Source organism: Taudactylus pleione, unplaced genomic scaffold (genome assembly GCF_031769625.1).
Source record: "Taudactylus pleione unplaced genomic scaffold, aTauple2 ptg000066l, whole genome shotgun sequence".
Lineage (NCBI taxonomy): Eukaryota > Metazoa > Chordata > Amphibia > Anura > Myobatrachidae > Taudactylus > Taudactylus pleione.
Window position 1 is genome coordinate 9,657,302 of NW_028284468.1, and position 23,406 is coordinate 9,680,707.

Below are 23,406 nucleotides of genomic sequence, written 5' to 3' on the forward strand. Positions count from 1 at the left end.
TCAATTGCTGATGTACGGGGGCATTAAGAGTCTAAGTAGGGGGTGCAGCTAATAGTTTTGCTGATGACAGATAATAAAGGGAGGAGGACATAAGCAAAAGTGTATATGGGAAAGATTTCTGGACTGCACACCCTGAATATATATATAATGGGAGGTGCTACCTGATGAGACTAATTGCAGGCACAAAAACAGACAAATCTCAAGTGCACAACTCCAAATTATTAATAATATATAAATGCAATAACATTTTGCAATCAATAGAGGTTTTTAGCATAATCTTGGCCAAGGTTATGGGCCTACCCACCATATCCAGGTAACCTCTGTAGGGTAGGTCCCTAACATACTACGATTCAAATCCAGAGCACAGGACACCCCCAAACTAGCCCAGCTAAGCCACCCCAGGGCACTGCCTTAGTAAGAAAAGTGCAGTGTGAAAGAGATAGTTAGGAGCAGCTACTGCTGCATATAAAGAATGAAAATAAGAAGTGAGGTACATATACAGTATAATAAACAAACAGTGAAGGGTTAAAATGTGTTATAAAGGAAAAATGTGTTATAATGCGGTGCCCTGAAACAGATCAACAAAGGCAATCCAGGGGACCCACACCCCAAAAATGAACCAAAGTTGCACTACAGTATATAAAACTTGTAGGACTTACCTAGAATTGTGCCTATTACAAGTGTGCATATTCATTACAGGACTCCATGCTTTTAAACCAATAAGGTAGGGGTGCTAATCCAGACTGAGGGTGTCTCCTTTCCCTCAGGTGTGCAATAAAGCACATTAAATAGAGTATATGGGAAAGATTTCTGGACTGCACACCCTGAATTTATATATAATGGGAGGTGCTACCTGATGAGACAAATTGCAGGCACAAAAACAGACAAATCTCAGGTGCACAACTCCAAATTATTAATAATATAAAATGCAATAAAATTTTGCAATCAATAGAGGTTTTTAGCATAATCTTGGCCAAGGTTATGGGCCTACCCACCATATCCAGGTAACCTCTGTAGGGAAGGCAGTGATATGCATATCGTATCATGTATTGCTACCATCCATGGGTAACAAAGTCACATGTAAGGCTATTGATCAAAAAAAAATAATCCAAACAGAGAATATGTCTAAAGAAAACAGCTCATTTTGAAGTCCTCATTGAGCCCATTAGGTGAGAGACTGTTCAATCGATTAATCCATTGTAGTTCCCTTTGTAGCAGAACTTTCTCTCTATTGCCACCCCTTTGGTGAGGTGGAATGTGGTCAATAATGTGACATTTAAGCTGTCTAACAGAATGTCCTTTGTTTTTAAAATGTCTAGCTACCGGTAAGTTTGACAAATCCTGTCTCTGATCTGCAGTGGATACAGATTTCTTGATAGAAGACTGGTGTTGACTGAGTCTTTCTTTGAGCATTCTGTTAGTTTTTCCAACGTATACAAGGTCACATGGACAAGTGAGAGCATAAACAACATATTTGCTGTTGCAGTCCAAATGATGCCTAATATTATATTTGCTCCTGTCCTGAGGATTGGTGAAGCAACTGCCCATTGCCAAAAAGGGACAGTTGGTACAGCCTGTACATTTAAAGGTTCCTGGTTTTCTGCTTAACCAATGGGCTTGTTGTTTTTTAAATTTTGAACAATCTGTCTGGACTAACAAATCTTCACGTCTATTGGCAAACCATGGTACCCCACTAATTTGTGTAGACAAAGTAGGGTCACTGGTCAATAAATGCCAGTGCTCTAGTACCTTCTTCCGTATAAAGCTGGACGCAGTAGTTTACGTGCTGCAAAAGTTGAACACATTCAACTCTTTATCAGGGTAAGTTTCTTTTTGTTAAAATAAAGTTTGCCTACTTTGGTAAGTGCTTCATCAATATCTTCCTTTGAATATCCTCTTTCGAGGAAGAGTTGTCCCATATCCATCAGAGCTATAGAGGTAGACTTTGGCTCTGAATTGATCCTTACTACTCTTAAAAGTTGTGAGTAAGGTAACCCTCTCTTGAGGGGTGCTGGATGAAAGGTAGTTGCATGTAGCAGCGTATTTTTATCAGTGTCCTTGCTGAAAATTCTGGTAGCCACCTGATTCTTATTCAGTAAGACTGACACATCTAAAAAATTGATGTGCTCTCTGCTAAACGTGAGACTGAGGCCTATTGTGCCAGGAATTGAATTGAGGTAGTCAATGAATTGTAATAATTTTTCTTCGCCCCCCCCCTGCCATATTAGTACCTTACATAAAAAAGTACACTCTTACAATCAGAGCTGCCATACAGATATTTATGTTCATAGGCTGACATGAATATGTTCAGGAGACTGTACATATTAACTGTTGTCTACAGTCCTATTGATAAAACATCAGGGCTCACATTAACAAACACACAGCCGCCAGCAGCGGCTGTGTGTTTATTATAGCAGCCAATGAGAGTCAGACAGACTCTCATTGGCTGCTGTGTCCACGGAGGGAGCCAGCTGGAGCTCACTCATGAGCTCTACCTTCTGGCTCCCCCTGCGGCGGGTTCAGAGAGGAGTGGATGGCTGCAGTCATGGCAGGAGCGGGGATTCAGGTACTTTTTTTTTAATTTGTGTGTAAGGGGGCACTACTGGGGGCACTACTAATGGGGTCATACAACCCTGCGCCAGCTACATAAATTTCCCCTCATCCTGTTTCACTTTAATTATTATAGCAGCCTCAATGTCTAGGTCAGCATCAACAACTTCTTCACTTGTGCTGCTCAGCCCCACACATTAGCAGAAGGTGCAGAAATGGATGAAGGAGGCTTCTCTAAAAGTTTAGAAAGGTCAGGCTTACACATAGCACTGTCCTCTGGGATTTGTGACATTTGTGAACACGCATTTGCTCTACTGCCTTAGTGGTTTTATTTTTTTTTTACACCGATTTTACAGTTTTAATTTTTTGACACCTCTTCTACACTCTGAATGATAACGGCTTGTGCCATAATGAGATATAAAAGATGATACCTCACTGACAGCAGTTGCATAACCATCACTCATAAATAAAGGCCAAGGCCTGAGCCTTTCCTTGCCTCTGTATGTGGTGAATGGCATTTGGGCAATTTTATATTTTTCTGCAATAAACATTTCCTTTATTAGAGGTGTTTTATGCTTTACCTCTGTAACTATTGATTTTTTTTAATTTTAAATACCCTGACACTTTAGAAGATGGTGTTGAAGGACTAGTATCAGATTCAACATGATGACTGGTGGTAGCAACTGCAGCGCTAGTATTTGGTTGCTACTTCTGCTCTTCTCTCAAATTATCATTATCCATATTATTGAGTTATCAAAGAATACACAGATGTAGTACAAACAAGAATAGAAAAAAAATTGTTTACCACTTTTTTATATTCACAGTTCAGCTGACACTGCGTGCAGTCACAGCGCTTATATGTATGTGAACAAAACACACTGGGAGATAGCACACAGATGCAGTACAAACAACAAAAGAAAAAATATTTTTTTTCACTTTTTTAAATTCGCGGCTTAGCTGACACTGCGTGGAGTCACAGTGCTTATATGCACTGGGGGACAGCACACACAGGTTGTTTAAACATTTTTATCTTTAACTTATTGTTTTTTTACTTTTTCTGCAATTGAGAACTGCAGAGTCACACTGCTTATATCGCAGTACCACTGTGTGACAGTTAGACTAGTAATAATAAATAATACTATAATAATTCCTGCACTATAACAATAATAAATAATGATTTGATATCTGCCTGAACTGTAAATCTGTCTCTGCAAATATTAACAGTGTTTAATACTAAGGGGACTGGATGGACACAGCACAGCAGCAGCCACTGGAGGTGGAGAGCATGCACACAGCACATCAGCCACTGGACACAGGGACTGGATGGACACAGCACAGCAGCAGCCAATGGACACAGGGACTGGATAGACACAGCACAGCAGCAGCCAATGGAGGTGGAGAGCATGGACACAGCAGCATGCCAGATACCAGACACAGGGAGTGGATGGACACAGCACATCAGCAGCCACTGGAATTGGAGAGGATGGACACAGCACAGCAGCCACTGGACATGTTAGCCTAGACTGGAGTCAGTGTGAAATGGCGCACAAATCATCATGGGAGGGACTTATTTACAATCCAAAACCTGCAAGATTCTGACTTTGGCATGATGACATTTTGCCTTGATTTGGAATCCGAGCAAGGCGGAATATGCAAGCCGCTGCATGGATTCCCACGGATAGGGGAAGTTCGGGTGGTCTCGGTTTTCAGAAAACCGAGCCCACACATCTCTACTATAAATCTAAAGACACACCCAATCTCTGCCTCCACACAGCTATAGCCTGAAAGCATTGTCACCACACCACAATAACTAAAATGGAATCCACAATGTAAATACATTTTGCAAAAATCAGACCCAGCATTGAGGTTTACAGGCCATCATGCTTTCTTTAGCGCTACATGATGTTTATAGTCAGGTAAAATGTGAAGAGCTCATGCAATCAGTAAGACATTGCTTCACTACATTAGATTTGTAAATAAAATATAAAACAGAATGGAGGTCACTTACAAAGCGCACCTAATGCACACTGCAAATTACTGTGCAGAAGACAACAATGTACATTAATCCACAATCGAAGACACCACTGCATCTAAAAGTGCACCTCAAAGTGCGGAGAGGTGGAGAAATCTGTAGGAGGTGCAGTATGGAGAGGTGTAAACATCAAGTACAACTCATATTTACCTACTTTTTTTAATCTCCTCAACTGGGTACTTTGTGGGGCGGGGCTAGGCTCTCACGTAATTAGGCCCCGCCCCCTTTGCATTAAAATTCAGTTATTCGTGGGGCCATAGTGAGGGGAAGGGCTGAAATTAAGCAATTGCCACATTGTAGCCCCGCCCTACAGACTGTGATTCCCGTTATTATCTCCTTATCCTGCAAACTTAACTAGAAAGTGGATGGGATGCTTCTAAACTAGAAATTATTTTCTCTTCATTTAGGACTTACTGTAAATAAATAGGGATAAATAGGGAAATGTGCCATGTCAATAATTACTCATCATAAACTATAGAAAATTATAATTGTAATGTTTAATGCACACTGCACAGCACAGAGCAAGATACATGATTCCTCTCCGTAATCACAGCTGCCACTGCTAACACCTGGATGTGCAGACCATTGGGAGAATCTCTGGGAGGTGCACTATGGAGAGGTTTTTACATTTTGCCACTAATATACTACTTGTCATTGATCGATTAAATAAATCAGCAGGATAAGGGAAATTACAGTCTATTGTTATTACTTGTGTCATTTTAGTGTGAAATTTAGGGAACTGTGTCATGTCAATAAGTAATAATCATAATCAACTGAAAATGATCATTGGGACTGTTCTTGTATTTATAGGCAGAAGAACCTGAAGAGATACTGCAAATGGCAGGACATCATTGTGCTACATTATATTTGTATGTGAAATTAAATCACAGTGGAGGTTACTTAGGAAGCGCTATACACACTGCAATTACTGCTCAGCGCACAGCAAGGTACGTGACTGCGCTCTATACTAGCAGCTTACAAGGTAAGTTATAGTGCACCCCAATGTGCAGAGAGGCAAAAAGGTCATTGGGAGGGGTATGCAATCGGGAAGCCGACTGCCTAAATACCGGCAGCCGGCTTCCCGACTGTCATAACCCAGCAAGGGTGAAATGCCGGGCGTCTAGATGTAGACGCCCGCATTTCCGCGATGCCGGGAGACCGGCGCCCGACATCACGATCGTAGTGATGCCGGGAGCCGCGAGCGGACAGCCGCGGGGGGGGGAGGGTTAGGTTTAGGGCTCCCGGAGGGAACTTAGGGTTAGGCACCCCCCTGGCAGGGTTAGGGTTAGGCTAGGGGGAGGGAGGGTTAGGGTTAGGCACCCCCGGGGGAGACTTAGGGTTAGGCACCCCCCCGGGGGACTTAGGTTTAGGCAGCGGGGAAGGGGGTGGTTAGGGTTAGGCACTTAGAGGGGGCATTAGGGTTAGGCACTTGGTGGGGAGGTTAGGGTTAGGCACCCCTAAGGAAGGTTAGGGGGGTTAGGTTAGACAATACTTGCCTATCCACGATCGGGATTTCCAGTGCTGTCGGGCTTCCGCTGCCGGGATCTCTGCTGATGTCGGGCTGCCGCTGCCGGGAATTGGTATTTCATACCAATTCCATTGGGAGGTACTGCATAAAAATTCCATCTCCCACACCTCTTATTGTATTAGTTTATTTTGTGTCCCAAAATTACTACTTGTCATTTAACTACAGTATATCAGTAGGATAAAGGGAATTACAGTCTGTTATTACATGTATTTTTTTAATGTGTGAATAGGCCGGGAAATGTGTCATATCAATAAGTAACAGTCATAATCAACTGATATTATTGTTACTGTTTTTGTATTTATAGGCAGAAGAATCTGATGAGATGCGTCTATTGGTAAGACATCATTGTGCTACATTATATTTGTATGTGAAAGTGGAGGTCACTTATGAAGAGCAAGTAACTGTGCAATGTACAGTAAGGTGCTGTACAAGACTCCTGCCCACACTCACAGCTGCCACCCAACTAAGACAGACTTGCTGACCTTTATATATTTACTCCAGGAGAGGGCTGGGCTCTTTATATCATTAAGTCCCACCCCATCATGGCTAAAGCTGTCCATAGGGAGGGGCTAAAATGACAATTCTCTTTACAATACATCATATTGGCCCTATGGACCTCGATTCCCATTATTTTCTCATCCTGTCCATTTCACTAGGAAGTGAGTGGAATGTGGGGGATCCACCCACTATTTTGTGCATCTGGGGACTACTCAAAAATTGGGAGTCTCCCAGACATCCCAGGAGAGATGGTAAGTATGATGGAAAAGTGCATCTTGATGTGCAGAGAGGTGGGAGAATTCCTACACCTTTATTACCACATTTTTAATTGTGTACAAGTTTATGTTTTGCCAATACAATACTAATTGTCATTTAAGACTTAAATAATTCATTAGGATAAGGGACGTACAGTCTATTTTATAACATAAGTAATGCCACGTATCCACTAAACGATTCGCTCCATGAGCGATATCACTTAATGTGTCCCCGGCAGCAGGTTCTGGCGATGAGTGACTTTGTCAACGGCCAGTGGGAGAGCGCATCGCTGGTCGTTCATGGCATATCCACTGGACGATATAGTGAATGACTGAATGATAACAATATCATTATCATTCAAAATATTGTCTAGTGGATAGGATACGCTGCATAATTTTCTGTGTGAATAAGTAATAATGGCATATTAATGAGGGAAAATAATCATCTGAGTATTTTTAAAGGTCAATTTTTTCACTTATAGAAGAATAAACCTACTATCTTGTGCACATCACGTCCACGAAGTGTATGCAACCATCGGTACTTTGGATGCGATCGCAGCACTTGAGGATGACCATACCCTTGCGCAAGCACTGCGAGCACTTCAGTGTAAAAACAAGCCAGGTGACGTGTACTATGATGCTGTCTTATAATTATGCCCACCTCTAAAACGCTGCTGAGACGCTCAGGCACGCCTGCGTTTGCACCGCCACTCCCCCATTTTTAAAGGTCAGCCCCTGTTACCACCTACAAATGGGTTCCCCTGTCACTCACTCTGCTGGGCTGTCTATGTGCAGCGAGCGAATGCTTTGTGAACTTTCAATGCATACACACTGCATACCATCGGCAGCAAGAGTATGTATCTTAGCGAGCGGGTCTGAATGAGCTCTTATATATTTATTTATTAGACAGGTGGTCTTTAATAAAAATTTTTTTATATGTTTTCTTTTTTTTTTTCCTGAGCAAAATCAACCCCACCCCCATATATAACATTGAGATATATGCCTCCTCTCCGCACATAGCTTAACCACTTAACTGGCTACTGTTTTCCCCAAAAAATGCTCAGAAATTATCATGGTTTAGTTTTTCAGTTAATTAAGTTTTGAATTTATTTTTAAAAATGGATTTAAATATTTTATTGCAAAAAAATCTGACTCCATCTTCATTTGCCACTGAGGGCTCTCATTGATACAGTAACTCCAACCCTGAGAGGCAATAGATAACCCAGCGGCAATAGATCTCCACAAGCATTACTCCCCAACCGCTAGTGACAATAGATCCCAGTGGTGTAGATCCCTTCACAACAGTAAGAAAAGGAAAGATGGTGCGCTGTAATTCAAATGTTGTCCAGTATGGGAGCCAGCTGCTGACACCAGAGGGGTCTTACACAAACCCTCATAAAAAAACCGCAAAATGTAAAAGAGGTGCCTGCGCTAGTTCCAATACAAAATAACCCAAGACTGTATAATTATAAAAATGTATTAAACATGTATTGGTTAAACATGCATAAGAGAACTGCAGTTCAAACTAAAAACATATACTACTTATACTCCTATATATTGTCTTCTTATCATAAGGATAGTTTACCACATCTTAGATCAAAGTGGGAGAGAGATATTGGCCTTATAAGTGATACGGAATGGGATAATGCTCTAGAAGCTCCTCGTATTTCCATGACTTCTATAAGATTTCAACAGATTCAACTGTTTATTCTACACCGTACCTATTTAACTCCTGTTCGTTTGCTAAAATTTTGGGGGAGAACATCTGACATATGCCCTAAGTGTAAAATTAGTAGTGGTACTTTCTGGCACCTTCTATGGGATTGTCCGGTGGTTAGCACTTTTTGGAATAAGGTTCTGAGAGTTTTGTTCAATACAGGTATTGCTCCCACTTTAGCTATGCCATTGACGTGGTGTTTAGGCTCTATGGACGATGAGGTAGTGGACAGATATCTTAAACAATACATTGTCAATATGTGTACACTAGCTAAGGTATGTGTGGCTCGGTCATGGATGGCTCCTACAGGACCAGATTATAATGCTTGGCTGTCCTTGGTCCGTACCACTGTTGAACATGAAAAACATGTGTTTATTTGTCGCAAAGCTGAGAAGAAGTATGAACGTATCTGGAGCAGTTGGCTTAAATCCTGTTATGCCCGTGCACTGCCTAATGATTGACCGGTATATTATTGTTAGGATAATGAGGTAGATTATTACTTTGTTGGAGGTAATGTGCTGTGTGATAAGTTGAGAATTTTTTGGGATCTAGTTGATTTTGCCAATTTTTCAGGTGTTATTTTTGACAATATTCCAATATTTGTATAGTGTGTTTTTGTTTTTTTATATGTTTTATGTGTATGTGTATATATATATATATGTATATGTGTATGAAAATATATATATATATATATATATATATATTCTCTATGTTTATTGTTTTGGTATACACATTAATATTATATTTTTTATAAGCAATGGATCTGGGATGCAGTTTGTAGATCTAGGTTTTATATTCCAGATACTGTTATTTGATTATGTATTTATGTGTATATGTGTATATGTGTGTATGTGTGTATGTATGTATGTGTGTGTGTATATATATATGTATATATATATATATATATATATATATATATATATATATATATGTTATTATTATTTTTATTTTTTTTATTATATATTTTTTATTATTTATTTTGTTTGGTTATTTGTTAATGTATTTCTATAAACCAATAAAAATTTACTCAATTTAAAAAAAAAAAACATATACATACATTAAGCATAAATACACAGTATAAATGTGCCTCCAATCAATACGACCTGTTGCAAAAATAACTAACACAATGTTGCTATTATTGAACTACACAATGTGTCTATGAGACGCTTCAATAGAATATTTGAGACCAGTGTAAAATTCAATCTGCTCTATATACCTTATATGGAATTGATCACATATACATAAGGAAAAGAGGCTTTAGATGTGAAACGGTATATTGATGCATAGTCACCATACAAGATTATTTGTGGAATGAGCCACCTGTCCAATGCAAAACCTCATGCATACATTGTATGACCACAATGCGTTAACTCATAAGGAAATCAGGAATCAACCTGACTATTGCACAATCCTGCATCACGTTCTGGATCAAAGAGCTCCAGCTTATGTGTTAAGTTGCTCACAATAGATCCACGTTATGGCGTCTCCTTATGGTGGCACCGCTCCAGCGGCACCCAACCAGGCCAGGGAAATAAAATGTGACTGTGTCCTCGGATTAGCGTCGCTCCAGCGACTCGCAGCCAGGTAATAAAGGTGAATATAGCAATGTCCAGTCTACCATGTGTAGTTGCTGAAAGCAGTATGATTGGTTATAAGTGGAGAAAATGGATACCTGTATGCTGCGACTCCATGTGGTGTGTCGCTTGTCCACTTATAAAAAGACGGCTCTGCCCCTGATGGTGAAAGGCAGTTCTCCAAATTCTGGGATGCCAATAATAGCCACAGAAGTAATGTCCCGTTATTAGGAGGTATACAGGTATGCAGAAAGTATGAGAGCAGTCCACTGTAAAGCCTTGACTAGTTTCTCCCCTTTCTCAGGAATTTTTTCAAAAGGAAATGAAGTCCCCCCTCACAACAGTGCCCATTTACTGTTAGCATTTAGGAACAGAATAATAAACATCCTAGACCCCATGCAGGGTAAGGATACTGAATTTGAACCTCTATACACTCCTACCTATACCTTCTAAAACCTGCCTATAAACCTCTAAAATTGACGTTATTTGCGTACGCAGTCATACAGTAAAATAAAGACTTTAGACTTTGAACATGTGTTTCCAAAGCACAAAGTATTATTCAAGTAAAGTACAGTCAGTTACATGCTGTGATCTAAGTACAATTTAGTGCAAAGAAATTATACAGACCCAAGATACAGTTATACATACGCACGCGCTCTGGACCAGATACCGGCATCAGCAAGAAACCTCCGTCTATCAGCAATCAGCAAGAAGACTCCAGACTGGGGTCACAACACACACATTTATACCCTCACAGAAACAGACAACACAATAGAGAAGTTTGTTGCTGATCCCATTGGTTCCCAGTGCAGGTGCATCTGTTACAGGGCATTTAACAGGTTGATTCAAATGGACACAGAACAGCCTCTAACAGCTTGTTGCCTCCGTTTTCCCTCCTCATGCAAATCTTGCCTGTTGGTTTTAAAAATGTATATTCTGGTGCTTTAAGTCTCTACGGTCCATAAGTTGAGAATGCATGTTGCCATCTTCACGCTGATGATACCGACAAGCTGTTGAGAAAGTGCAGATCAGTACAATACCAAACACGGCTTACTTATCACATATTAAACCTTAGATACCAAAATAGCCTTTATTTCACAGCATTTGTAATAAATGAATAAAACGTGGATCTTATACTTTAAAGCTATGGAACCCTTTAGGTGAGTGTGCATTATGTAAGTATTAGGGGTTTGGGAAAAGACACTAGTTAGGTTTATCTGATTTGGGGCAGATGTGCACGCATGCAGCTAATAAACAGCGTTCGGATATTATGCATTCGCTAATGTGCGTCATGTTAACAGCGCAACTGTGCGTAATGTGCGGTGTTTATGCATGAGATTCTATTTATGATGGATTTAATATATATATATATATATATACACACACATACATATATATCAATCATTTTTAAATTGCAATACAATGTTTTATTAGTAATGAGATTCACTCTCAAACAGGGTGGAGACCCCCAGCTATGTGCTGGTGCCAAACTGTCTGATAGTGAGTTTAAAAGAGCAGATTTCTTACCATTGTTCATTTAGTCAAATTCAAGTGTCTGGGCCATATTACAATTGCCACAGCTATACCTGTCCACATGTGAGGTCTTTCCCTTTACATGCAAAAACACCAACAGTTCCTAGTGTATTATCTATTCTATTTACTTTTCTCAGGAGTCTGTTTTTCTAGTTGTTTTGGTATTTCTCTATGCAAGGTTGTCCCCAGAATGGGCCTGTCATGGCTTCTAAAAAGATTATCAAAAACATTGCCATCTGTACTTCGCTCGTGAGTTGTAACTTAAAACGGCGATGGTCGCAAAATGTCGTCTTGCAGATTCTTATTTTTTAAGATGGAGTCTGGTTGCCATTCGCAAGATGGCATCGCTCCAAGCTAATTTTACACTGATTCTGTCTCAGCCACTAAACCAGCTTCGACAAGGGCATTACCTCACTTCTTGAACCCTGACTAAAAAGGGCAGCTAGTCTACAAATGTAATACAGTCTCAGGGCCTGATTCAGAGCAGGACGCTTTGACCAGATGGCTCGCTCTGAATCAGGGCCCTCCTACCTCAACTTGGAGTGGCCTCTTGGACATTGGCATAGCTGTGGGTTACCACCCACAGCTATAGCGAGCGCCCATGATGATGGTCGCGAAGGTCAAGACCATCGCGACCATCGGGCTTGCGACGAGACCCTGCGGTAGGGTCTCGCTGCCGCAAGCCCCGGAGTGATTTTGGCTCTATCAGAGCCAAAATCACTCCCACTGACATCACTACTGATGTCAGTGGGGCCGGCCCCAGACGGTAGGCGTTCCCATGGGAACGCCTCCGTCTGGCATCCACGCCCCCAGCACGCCCACCAAAAGGGGCGTGCTGTCACTCACCATCGACAGCACGCCCCCTTTGGTGCGAGACCCCTAGTGACGGCTACCCCGTCGCTCGCCGGGTCTCGCGCATGCGCACGACGGAGCTCCCTCCATCGTAAGCATGCACATTAGGGCACCATCGACCCGCTTGCGAGCATCCTGCGCTCGCGAGCGGGTCTGAATCAGGCCCTCAGTCTCTAGTCCTGTCTCTCACAGGTATAGACATGGCCTCGTAGCCTGGCATGACTTCCACAAAGTCTCTTTTGGCCCTCCCTGCTTGAATGCAAGTATGGACACTGGCCTCCTGGCCTTTATGGTTTCAAGGCCCACTGGCCTGGCTTGGCTGCCATATAAACACAGTCTGAGATTTGTGGCCCTCCCTGTCTGACTGCAAGTCTGGATGGGATGTAGCCTTAATCACGACAAGGGAGTTAAGATAGGCATAGAAATACCGACACCTATCTTAATCCCGATGCTGGAATGCCGGAGGACACCACACCGAAAGAGGTAAGTCCACGGCACCCTTCGCATTAGATGCTGGGAGGTAGGGTTAGGTTTAGGGACAGTATTGGAGTTAGGGTTAGGTTTTGGGGTGGAGGTTAGCGTTATGCACCCCTAGGGTTAGGCACCCCCAGGCTGAGGTTGGGGTTAGGCACTAGGGGGGAGATTAGGGTTAGGCACCACTAAGGTAGGGTTAGGGGGGAGAGGGGTAGGGATAGAGTACTTACCTGCCCTGTCGGGATCTTCTCCCTTCGAGCTCCCGGAGTCGGGATATGAACCAGCAGCTATTCAGTCGCCGGGACTTCATACCCATTCTGTCTGGACATGTCCTCCTGGCAATCTGCGCTCTTTGGCTGCCACAGCCCTCCTGGTTCTGTGTCCACATGCAGCTTGACTGGCCTGCCTACGTTCTCCTTGGACTGACTCTACTCAGCAGCACTTAGGTGTGGTCACACCTATTTCTTATTCCCTGTGTGGGTTGATCCCTCAGGCCCCACATAGAATCCATGGCTCACTATTACCCTCTCTGCGAATACTGCTGCAAATCCCCCTTCCCAGCTCACAACCCCTGGGTTGAGCAATTTGGGATGAAGACATTTTATTGTGAAGTCCCTTTTCACTTTTCACATAAGGGCCCTTCACCACATACATGAATATCATCTGTGTGTAAGATTATTGTCACTCTTGTTTTGTTTGTGAACCCGGAGTCTGTGTAAAGTCTATGTGGGTGACTTTATGTGAGCGTGACTGGAGGACTTTATGTGAGGCTGATTGGTCTGAGGAAAACACTAGACATGTAGAAAAGAAGTAGATGCAATCCCTGACCAGGAATGAAACCTGCGTCTCCGCAGAGGGATGCCGGATCATACCCACTAGACCACCAGGGTCTTCGGTGTTGTTGACAGGATGACTTGTGTAGCAGAGACGGGTGTGGCAGTAGATTAACCAGGCATATTACTGGATTGATACTGTAGGTAAGATAAACAACACTCTCCTTACTTGATAACTGTAATCCGGAAATACTGGAGATGCAGGCTTGGTAGGGTATTACAGTAAGCAGGCTAGTATTGGGTTGTCGCTGTAGTCAAAGATCTGGCACACTCAGATGGAAGCAGAGCCGGAATGCAGACAGAACACTGGAATGGATGGTAATGGATAATTAGGAAAGGAAACAGGAAGCAGGAATGGACTGGAATTACCTGTGTAGTCTAAACAGTTAAGGAGCAGAATCAGCTGTTCAGGATGTGCTGTGATGCGGAGCAGAACCAGCTATAAAGGATATACTGGGATGCTGAGCAGAACCAGCTATTCAGGATGTGCTGGGATACGGAGCAAAACCAGCTATAGAGGAAATGCTGGGATGCAGAGCAGAACCAGCTATTCAGGATGTGCTGGAATGCGGAGCAGAACCAGCCATACAGGTTGTGCTGGGACGTGGAGCAGAACCAGCTATTCAGGATATGGTGGGATGCGGAGCAGAACCAGCTATAATGCAGGCGTGTCTGAGCATCAAAACTGCATTTTCTGGGTGTCCATAATTACAAGGCAGCGTCATTGTACATGTCACCTGGCTTTATTAAACACTGAAGTACTCACAGTGCTTGCGGTAAGGTAGGGTGCACCTCAAGCACTGTGTATGCCTCCAATGGTTCCCGGAGTTACTGATTGTTATACACACTTCCTAGGGATGATGAAGGAAAAGGGGTTGTCATTAGACTGGCCTGCATTCGCTCTGCCATCGCTCGCTAAGACATAGTGGGCATACTAATGTCTTGCCGTGTGTGCGCTTCCTATGCATATATTAGCAGCTGACGGCTGCATGCGATTGCAGCTTAGCGAGCAGGGCTGAATCGGGCCCACAGTCTCAAGCAATGCTGAACAGTTGCTAGTAGAGATACTACTACTAGGGAATCTATTACAGGATACAGGAAATCTTCACCCTGTGAAGGTTGCGTTAAACAGTAGCAATACAGCAGGGTAGCAGAACTGCACTGCTCGGGATACTTACTACAAAGAGAAAGTAGTACAAGAGCTCAGGGTAGCATAGGCTCAGTGGGAACTGAGCTTAGACATTGTACTGACAAATTCTGGGTGCCAGAGGCTGGAGGATATACCCCTGGGTTACCTGGGATAGGCTGAGCAGTATCAGGTAATGCAGGGATGCTCATGCTGTCTTACGATTGGCTGTGCTGTAGACATATGATCGAGGATTGTCACAACAGTACTCCAAGTCAGGCTCTGATGTGGTTTGAGGCCTAATAGGCTGGGAATTATGAATCCTATACATCTTGTAGGTGACAGAAGACATGGGCACAATGCCAAGGAAGCAAACAGCAGAAGCAGTATGTGACCCAGCAGCAGGGGAACAGGACCGGGTTGTGACAATTATCAGTACAGTCATTTATTTTATCTTAAGTTATTTTTCCCCTTTTATTTTATTTTTCCCATTTCATAATGTGAGTATTGTGACTAAAAAAAACCCCACGAATGCACTGCTTTATCAATCCAAGTGTACATCAGTACCAACCATTCACTCACATTGCTATGATCACAGTTCTACCATCATTGGTTAATCATTTACTGTTTTAAGAGACTGAGTGTCACAACCTGGCCCTTGAGATTTCCAGTCACGGGACTGGGAGTCGAGCAGACTAGATGGGGAGGCAGCAGTAAACGAGGAGGAAGTACAGGTATATAAGACTTCCTCATTGGCTAATTCCAAGTGTTGACAAGGCGCGGGTCTAACTCGTTAGTCGTTTTCACCAGTGACTCCTCTAAGTGGGATATGGTCTTAACTGTACCCAATGAGCAGGTCACGACACCCTGGTCAGAGACTCAGGAATTATTAGCTGACAGGAAGACAACTGAGTGGTTGGAGATTAGCACTAGAGAATATCGGTAGTAACCAATATTGGATAACACTGAAAAAAGGATAATTCTGGAGAATATTGGTAGTAAACGATGTTGAACAGCACTGGAGAATATCGGTATTGACCGATGTTGAATAACACTGGAGAATATCGGTAGTGACCAATACTAATAACACTGGAGATTATTGGTAGTGACCGATGTAGCACACTGAAGAACATCGGTAATGACCGATGCAGCACACTGGAGAATATCGGTAGTGACCGAAGCAGATAACACTGGAAAATATCAGTAATGACTGATGCTGGTAACACTGGAGAATATCGGTAGTGACAAATGTAGCACACTGGAGAATATCGATGGAAATATCACTGGAGAATATCAACTGAGACTGATGAGAAGCACACTAGAGAATATCAACTGAGACTGATGAAAAACACACTAGAGAATATCAGCTGAGACTGATGAAAAACACACTATAGAATATCAACTAAGACTGATGAAAAGCACACTAGAGAATACAGCAGAGTCTAGTGAAAGAGCACTGGAGAGAAGAACAGCCTGGAACAGCACTTCAGCAAAGCAGCAACTGAAAATAGAAAGTTGTTCAGACAACTTCCTGTTCCTGGAGTCATGCTTTTATACCCTTAGGTAGCTGGTCATTGGATGAGAAAGTAAGCTGAGAGACCGCAAGGCTACCATTGGAGGAAAGTCTGGTCAGGTGAGAAAGACAACATGGCTGTGCCCATGACTGCAGCCATGGGAACTCTGCAATGGAGAATCACATGGAAGTCTTCACCAAGCCCTGGGGAGAATACTCAATGTGTCATCCGCTGCTGCACCTGGTGTCTGACCGCACGGCTGATTAGGAGAAGCTGGCACCACAGTGAGTAACAGTCAATCACAGGCCAAATCCTGACACCAAGCCAACTGTTTGATAGAGCTACAGCCAGAAAGTATATATGTGGACAAACAGAGCACAACCCTGTCCACCACCACCACATAACTGAGCCTAACACAAACAGCTAACAATTTGTTTAATTGAATAATTTTTGCTAAATTTCCCAATAAGAATCTTTTGGCCAAGCGGTGCCGTGGGAAATAGTGATACTCTAGGGTGCCCTGATTCAAGAAAGTTTGGGAACCACTGGCTTAGTTGTTTCTTCTGATTTTAATAATTTTATCAACTGCAGTACTTGATAATGGGAATAAATTTTGCTATATTTTTCTGAAATAAAAAAAACTCATCACAAAGGAATCACATTTATGGTGGAATACAAAAACATTACAATTGTATCTAACCAAGATCCTAATACGCAAAGGACTAAGAATTTAAAAAATGTCCAACATATAACACAGAGAATACATAATTCATAAACAAAAGGGACACTATCATCAATGAATGTTCAAATAATCTCATGAGGCTTTTTATCAACATGCATTTAGCAGAATTCATGACTGTAGAAACAGAAATCAGGACACTCAATAAGAAACTAGACCAGTACAGACATGACAAGGAGATCACACAACTTGAAAACATTGCACTTAACAGACTGAAAACAAAAGCAAAGAAAACATTATAAACAGAAAAAAGTATAAAATCATAAAAGACAAACTAGGCAAAAGATACCCTATATATAAGAAGATAGTTTAAAGCCCATTAACGAAGGGCACAAATACAACAGAGAAATACCACACAAAAAAAACATAAGTAATACCCCTACAAAAAATTTACCTCATCTGCCAGCAATACATGATCAGAATACACAAAAATTAGAACAAGAAACCAAGAGACATATCATTGTATGATACTTCATAAGAACAGGCATCATAATCAGAACAAGAAACCACACTAGACACCTCCTTCCCAACTTATAGTGTAGAAGACACTATACGAACAGTTACTGTAGCTAGACTTTCATTGGAAAAAGATATTCTGATCAAATTACTTGAAGATACAGAAACAACCTCTACAGACCCCCCAGCTTCGTAAGAACCCTTGTGGATCATAGTCCTACACACATCAACATGGGGTACACAGTTTTTAGATCTGAATGCAGGCATTCGGACCTGTGGTCAAGTGAACATCACCCTGAACAAAATAAAGCTGGAATAGTATACAGAGGAGGCAGAAATAAAACTACCGAGAGACAAAAATAAGAGAATGACACCACCGGGATATTCAACCACAGTAACATCGAATTAGAAACAGCACACCTTTCCTTACTAAACAAAGTACTGAAGTTCACACCAATCACTGATTTGAACAAATTTGAGACATACATTGATCCTCACAAATTCATCTGCAAACTAGCACTGGCTAAATCCTATATATGCAATCCACTAACACACCAAGTAAGCAAGAGGAATCCCATAATCCCACAATACTCAAAAACTCAAAGCTAAAACCGAAATCCCAATTCTACCTGCAATACATGATGGGCCACCTTGTTGACACTTTCAAGACACTAGTAATGAGAGACATAGATAACATCAAAGTTAAACAGACTCACAAAGGGATGAACTTAACAATACCGAACAACAAGTACTAAAACAATTAAAGAACAACAAGAACCTGATAATAAAAATGGCAGATAAAGGGGACGGAATAGTCCTTCTTCATAAAGCTGAGTACATGCTAGAATCATCAAGATTACTCAATGACACTAATACAAATGAAATATTACCCACCAATCCAATTGAACACTACCAGATGACAATCAGACCAATGCTCAAAACAGATTGAGAACAAGGAGTACTCACAAACAAAGAGCATGATTTCCTAGACAACCACAACCCCATTTTTCCAGTGTTCTATTACCTCCACAAAATTCATAAAGATCAACAAAAACCACCAGGACACACAAACATTTCAGGGATTCATTCTCTAACCTCAAGTCTTTAATAATATATAGATACCTTCCAACAGCCGTATGTACAAAAACAAAATTCATACATACGCAACACCACTGAAATTATTGGAACTGTCAATATCGTTGGGGAATATGACTTTTGAATCTGCACATGTGAGGTCACATCACTTTTACACTGTAATAGAACACTAGCAATGGCTTCAAGCTGCACAACATTTCCTTGAGGAAGATAAACCTATGACAGATGACAAACAACATTCATAGTCAACTGTTTCAGGTTCATACTGATGCATAATTTCTTTTACTTCAACAACATCTTTGACAGACAAAACATCGGAACAGCCATGGGAACTAGGTTCAGCCCTAGTTATGCAAATTTACCATGTATGCACACAATAGGTAACAATTCAGTTATGCCAACATAAGATTCCAACTATTATTGATATCACACCTGGAAACCTACTGTATTGCATACTGTAAGTGTTGTGGAAGCTGCATCCCTCAGAAACTTATTAATTCCTAATTTCAGAGATCAGTTATGTTTTTGCTGAGAAAACAAGGGGAAATCTTTTTCTTTTTAGAATCAAAATAGGATACAATGTATCCAATATGTTTTAGCACATTCAGACTGATAGACAACACCCACTTAAGATGCCTTTGGATGCATCGCACAAGTTTGCTACATAAAGACCCTTAACCAATATGGCCAACATCTGTACTCCCTGAAGAAGACCCTGATGGGTCAATATGTGTTGAAGCCACCTTTCAGGACCCCACATCAAGGATCATCCACCCTACATCTACCACATAAGTTTCCTCTCTCTGGTACACAGAGTATAGCAGGCAGAAGCTGGCTGACCACTTGATCTCATGATACTCCAGCACCCGGGTTAGTCTTGCTGACACTTGGCACCTCTAAGGACATGCACCAGTGTGTACAACCCATGTACACTGGATGGCACAGTACTACAATGGATCTTGAGCTTTACGGCTGAACAGTTCACATTATTCTGCTTCATATTGGCAAATACATCCCCCAGTGATCTGGGATAAAGAGCAGCATCAGCTGTGAAAAACCTATGAGACAGACTTTAGAAGGCAAGTGATGCATCATGGAGGGATGGGATGCCGACCTTAATGACACCAGATTTTTTCCATGCCTGTTTCCACAATTGACTAACTTTTTTTATTCATTTAGATATACCCCCAATAAATTGGAATTTCAAACTGACAATTCCCATTAAGAGGTTAAGTCACAATTCACACCATTATTGGCACTCAATTCAAATCAGTCGCTCATTTTATCTTGCTATTTATCCTTTTATTTTATATTTCACATTTCATAGTGTGTGCATTGTGACTTAAATATACATATAGAAGCAGATACCCCCTTTTGCCTGACAGCTGATTTGGTGGAATCCCACCTTCCTCAAGGGCAGACAGATTAAAGTGTACAATAAAGCCATTTAAATGGTTAGGGCACCTATCATTATCACTGTGAGTCTGCTCACCTGTGTAACACCACACTCTCAGGTAATCAGTAAGTATGCTGTGTCTCTGCAGAGCTACAGAAAAATGAATGAGGCACAGAAGAACGTGTTATAAGAGACATAGAATAAAGCCCCCATACATCAGCAATCGATTGTGGCAATTCTGCAATTTGCAGATATTTGTATAAAAATATCTGCAATGTATGGGCTTCACAGATCGCAGATTGCAACCACAATTGATTGGAATTGTTAAATCAGATTGTCCAACATGTTAGATTTCACAGATGGATTGGGGCTGTAGATTTCTAGTGTATGGAGGTGATCAGCAGATTTGCAGACCGTTACTAATAAAATGATGGGCCTTTCATGATTAGCAGATCTGTGTTTGCTGAAAATGATCTGCAAATCACTGAAAAAGATCTGTAATGTATGGGCGCAGATTGCTAAATTGGGAAATTCTAAAATCGGACAACAAATCTTCAAATTGTTCAACTGTGGTTTTCTGATTGCTGTTGTATTGGGGCCTTAAGTCCAAGAGTATACAATGTGTGAGTACGAGCAGTAAGCACAGCATGCATGGCCCACATAAGCCTGACAGGCACCCAAATTTTCAACATGGCCTTTTTGATGGAGGAGCGGTGCATGACAATACTCTCCTTTAGCATCCATATCATTTGCCAATATAAATAAATTGGCACAAGCAGATGATCAAATATACAAAAACTTGCTTTCACAGGTCATTTGTTGCCTCAAAATGTGTGTCAAACCTGTTTTAGGGTATGTAAAAAGTCACCTATTGTCTTATGATCACAGTTAACAAAGTTGCTGCAACTAAATGAGCCATTCCTCAAATATAGCCAGTTGTTTTTATTACAAGTTGGACTAATATCTGAGTAGTTGACCATGTCCTTCAGATTACCGCTCTGTTTATAGGCAAACAGTGGTTTGTTCTTACAATGAATACCAATAATCGGGTCAGTCTCCAGTATATGCCAAAGTCTCATGACAGAGTCCTGTATTTTATTTGAAGCTATGGAATGAGTACTACGAAACACCATTTGGTCCAAAGCTGGTCTCTCATTGTTAGCACTAAATAATGTATCCATTTTCTGAATCAAACACTTCTGTACTGACTCCTCAATATCAAGTTCATCATAACCTTGTGGTACAAAATTCTCCCCCACTTTCCTCAGAGCCTGGTCTAATGAGAAATGATCAGAGTTAATCCTGACCACTCGCGGTAGTTGTGAGAAGGGAAGTCCTTGTTTAAGTGATTTAGGGTGGAAACTTTCTGCAAATAAAACCTTGTTTTTATCCATTGGTTTCTTGAAACTTGTAGTGTTGAATTTTTTATTCACAATAGTAATGGAAACATCTAAAAAGTCTATCTTAGAAGGACTGTTTGTGCATTATAACCTGATGGTGCCTGTTAAACTGTTTAACACCTCTATAAATTCCAAAAGGCTGTGATATCATTGATAAAAAGTGCATAAAGCACAATGTATGACAAAAATCTTCTGTTACCAAGTATGTTTATCATTCATAATTATGCATAAATAGGTTAGCATAAGCGGGGGCCATATTTTACCCATTGCTGTCCCCTGGAGTTGTAAAAAAAATTAGTTATCAAACATAAAATAATTATGCTTATTAGCAACAGAAGAAATTTTTTAGGTGGATCAGTATAGTGTGGACTATTAATAATGGCCCTTTTAATTGCCTCCAATCCCCTATATTGGTATAAAGTCTTGTGATATCACAAGTAACCAATTGGAAATTAGGGGGTGGATTTCCAAAATGTTTTAATTTATTAAAAAAATTTGTTGTGTCCTTCATGACAGTGGGAGTATTTAATATGACATCCTGTAAGACAAAATCCACATATTGGTAGAGAATTTGATATAGATCCCTTATAAGATATAATTGGTCTCTATCTTGTGTATTTTTGGAAAGATATACAATACCAGGGTGATAGGATGTTCCTGTATGAAGAATTTTGCTGTCACCTCATCTGTCCACCCATTATTGCAACCTAAATCAATCACAGCATCTATTTCTTTTTTGTAGCCAAAGGTGGGGTCATAGTGTAATGCCTTATAATCTACAGGGTTAGAAAGTTGCCTATTTCAGATGTCATCCCTGTTTAATACGACAACACCTCCCCCTTTATCAGCAGCCTGTATAATAATAGATGGATTCTGTCTCAAATTAGCAATCACCTGCTGTTCTACTTTACCGATATTACTTTACCAATATTAGAATATGACAGTTTTTGTTTTCTCATAAAGGGGATAGTATCCTGTTTGACTAACCTTATAAATGTATCAACAGAAGGTTTATTACATGGTGGATCAAAAGTGCTTTTAGCGTGGAATAGGGTAACAGCATGACTGTGTACTTTTTTTAGAAAAAAAATCTTTTAACTTTAGCTGCCTATGAAATTTATGCAGTTCCATCTCATAATCGAAAACCCTTTATCTGTGCGTTTGCGACAATCCCTTAGATAATACCTTTGTTTCAACATCAATCAAACAGTGATTCGACAGATTAAATACCATTATTTCCTCCAACCTTTGGCTAAGGGTTCCCTCTGGGTACTTGGTTTTGCGTTTTCCCCTCCTGCACCTCCATGATCTTTCTTCTTTCTTGTGCGTGAGGACCCGCTACCACTATTAGATGCAGATTGATCTGAATCAGATGTCTCCGATTCAATATCTGTGCAAAGTTTGTCAAAGCGTCTCCTCCCATTCTGTTTAGGTCTTCACTGCCTTGTGCCACCTTGGTAAAATACCCAGAGCATGTCTCCCCGGTTTACATATATGTGCATCTGAACTCCTAGAACTGCTAAGTATTACCCGTCATGTATTCAATCCAGACGGTTCTTATATCTTGTATGGCTGTATTTTGATATCATTTGAGATGGTTCATTGAATTACCATATTTTGAAACTTGTGGTGTGCTGGTCCTGGTCCCATTTTGCCAATATTTGGGACTATATATATATATTAGGGATGTGCAGGCTCGGTTCTACTCGGTTCCGTTCGGTTCTTTTTACCGGATCTTATTGGGTTTCAGCTGTCACGAGTTTTGGATAGCCAATAAGGTTCGGTAAAAAGAACCGAACGGAACCGAGTAGAACCGAGCCTGCACATCCCTAATA

General features: G+C 41.1%; 1 protein-coding gene across 1 annotated transcript in view; it reads left to right on the forward strand.

Moving 5' to 3' along the window:
* Positions 1–5,483: 5,483 nt before the first annotated feature.
* The window catches only part of LOC148534438 (apolipoprotein L3-like), a 75,025-nt gene continuing 57,102 nt past the window's right edge, over positions 5,484–23,406 (forward strand). The window contains exons 1-2 of the mRNA XM_088466859.1: positions 5,484–5,529; positions 6,415–6,444. Coding sequence (XP_088322985.1) covers positions 6,433–6,444 — 12 coding nt within the window. The 5' untranslated portion in view covers positions 5,484–5,529; positions 6,415–6,432. The remainder of the gene's footprint in view (positions 5,530–6,414; positions 6,445–23,406) is intronic.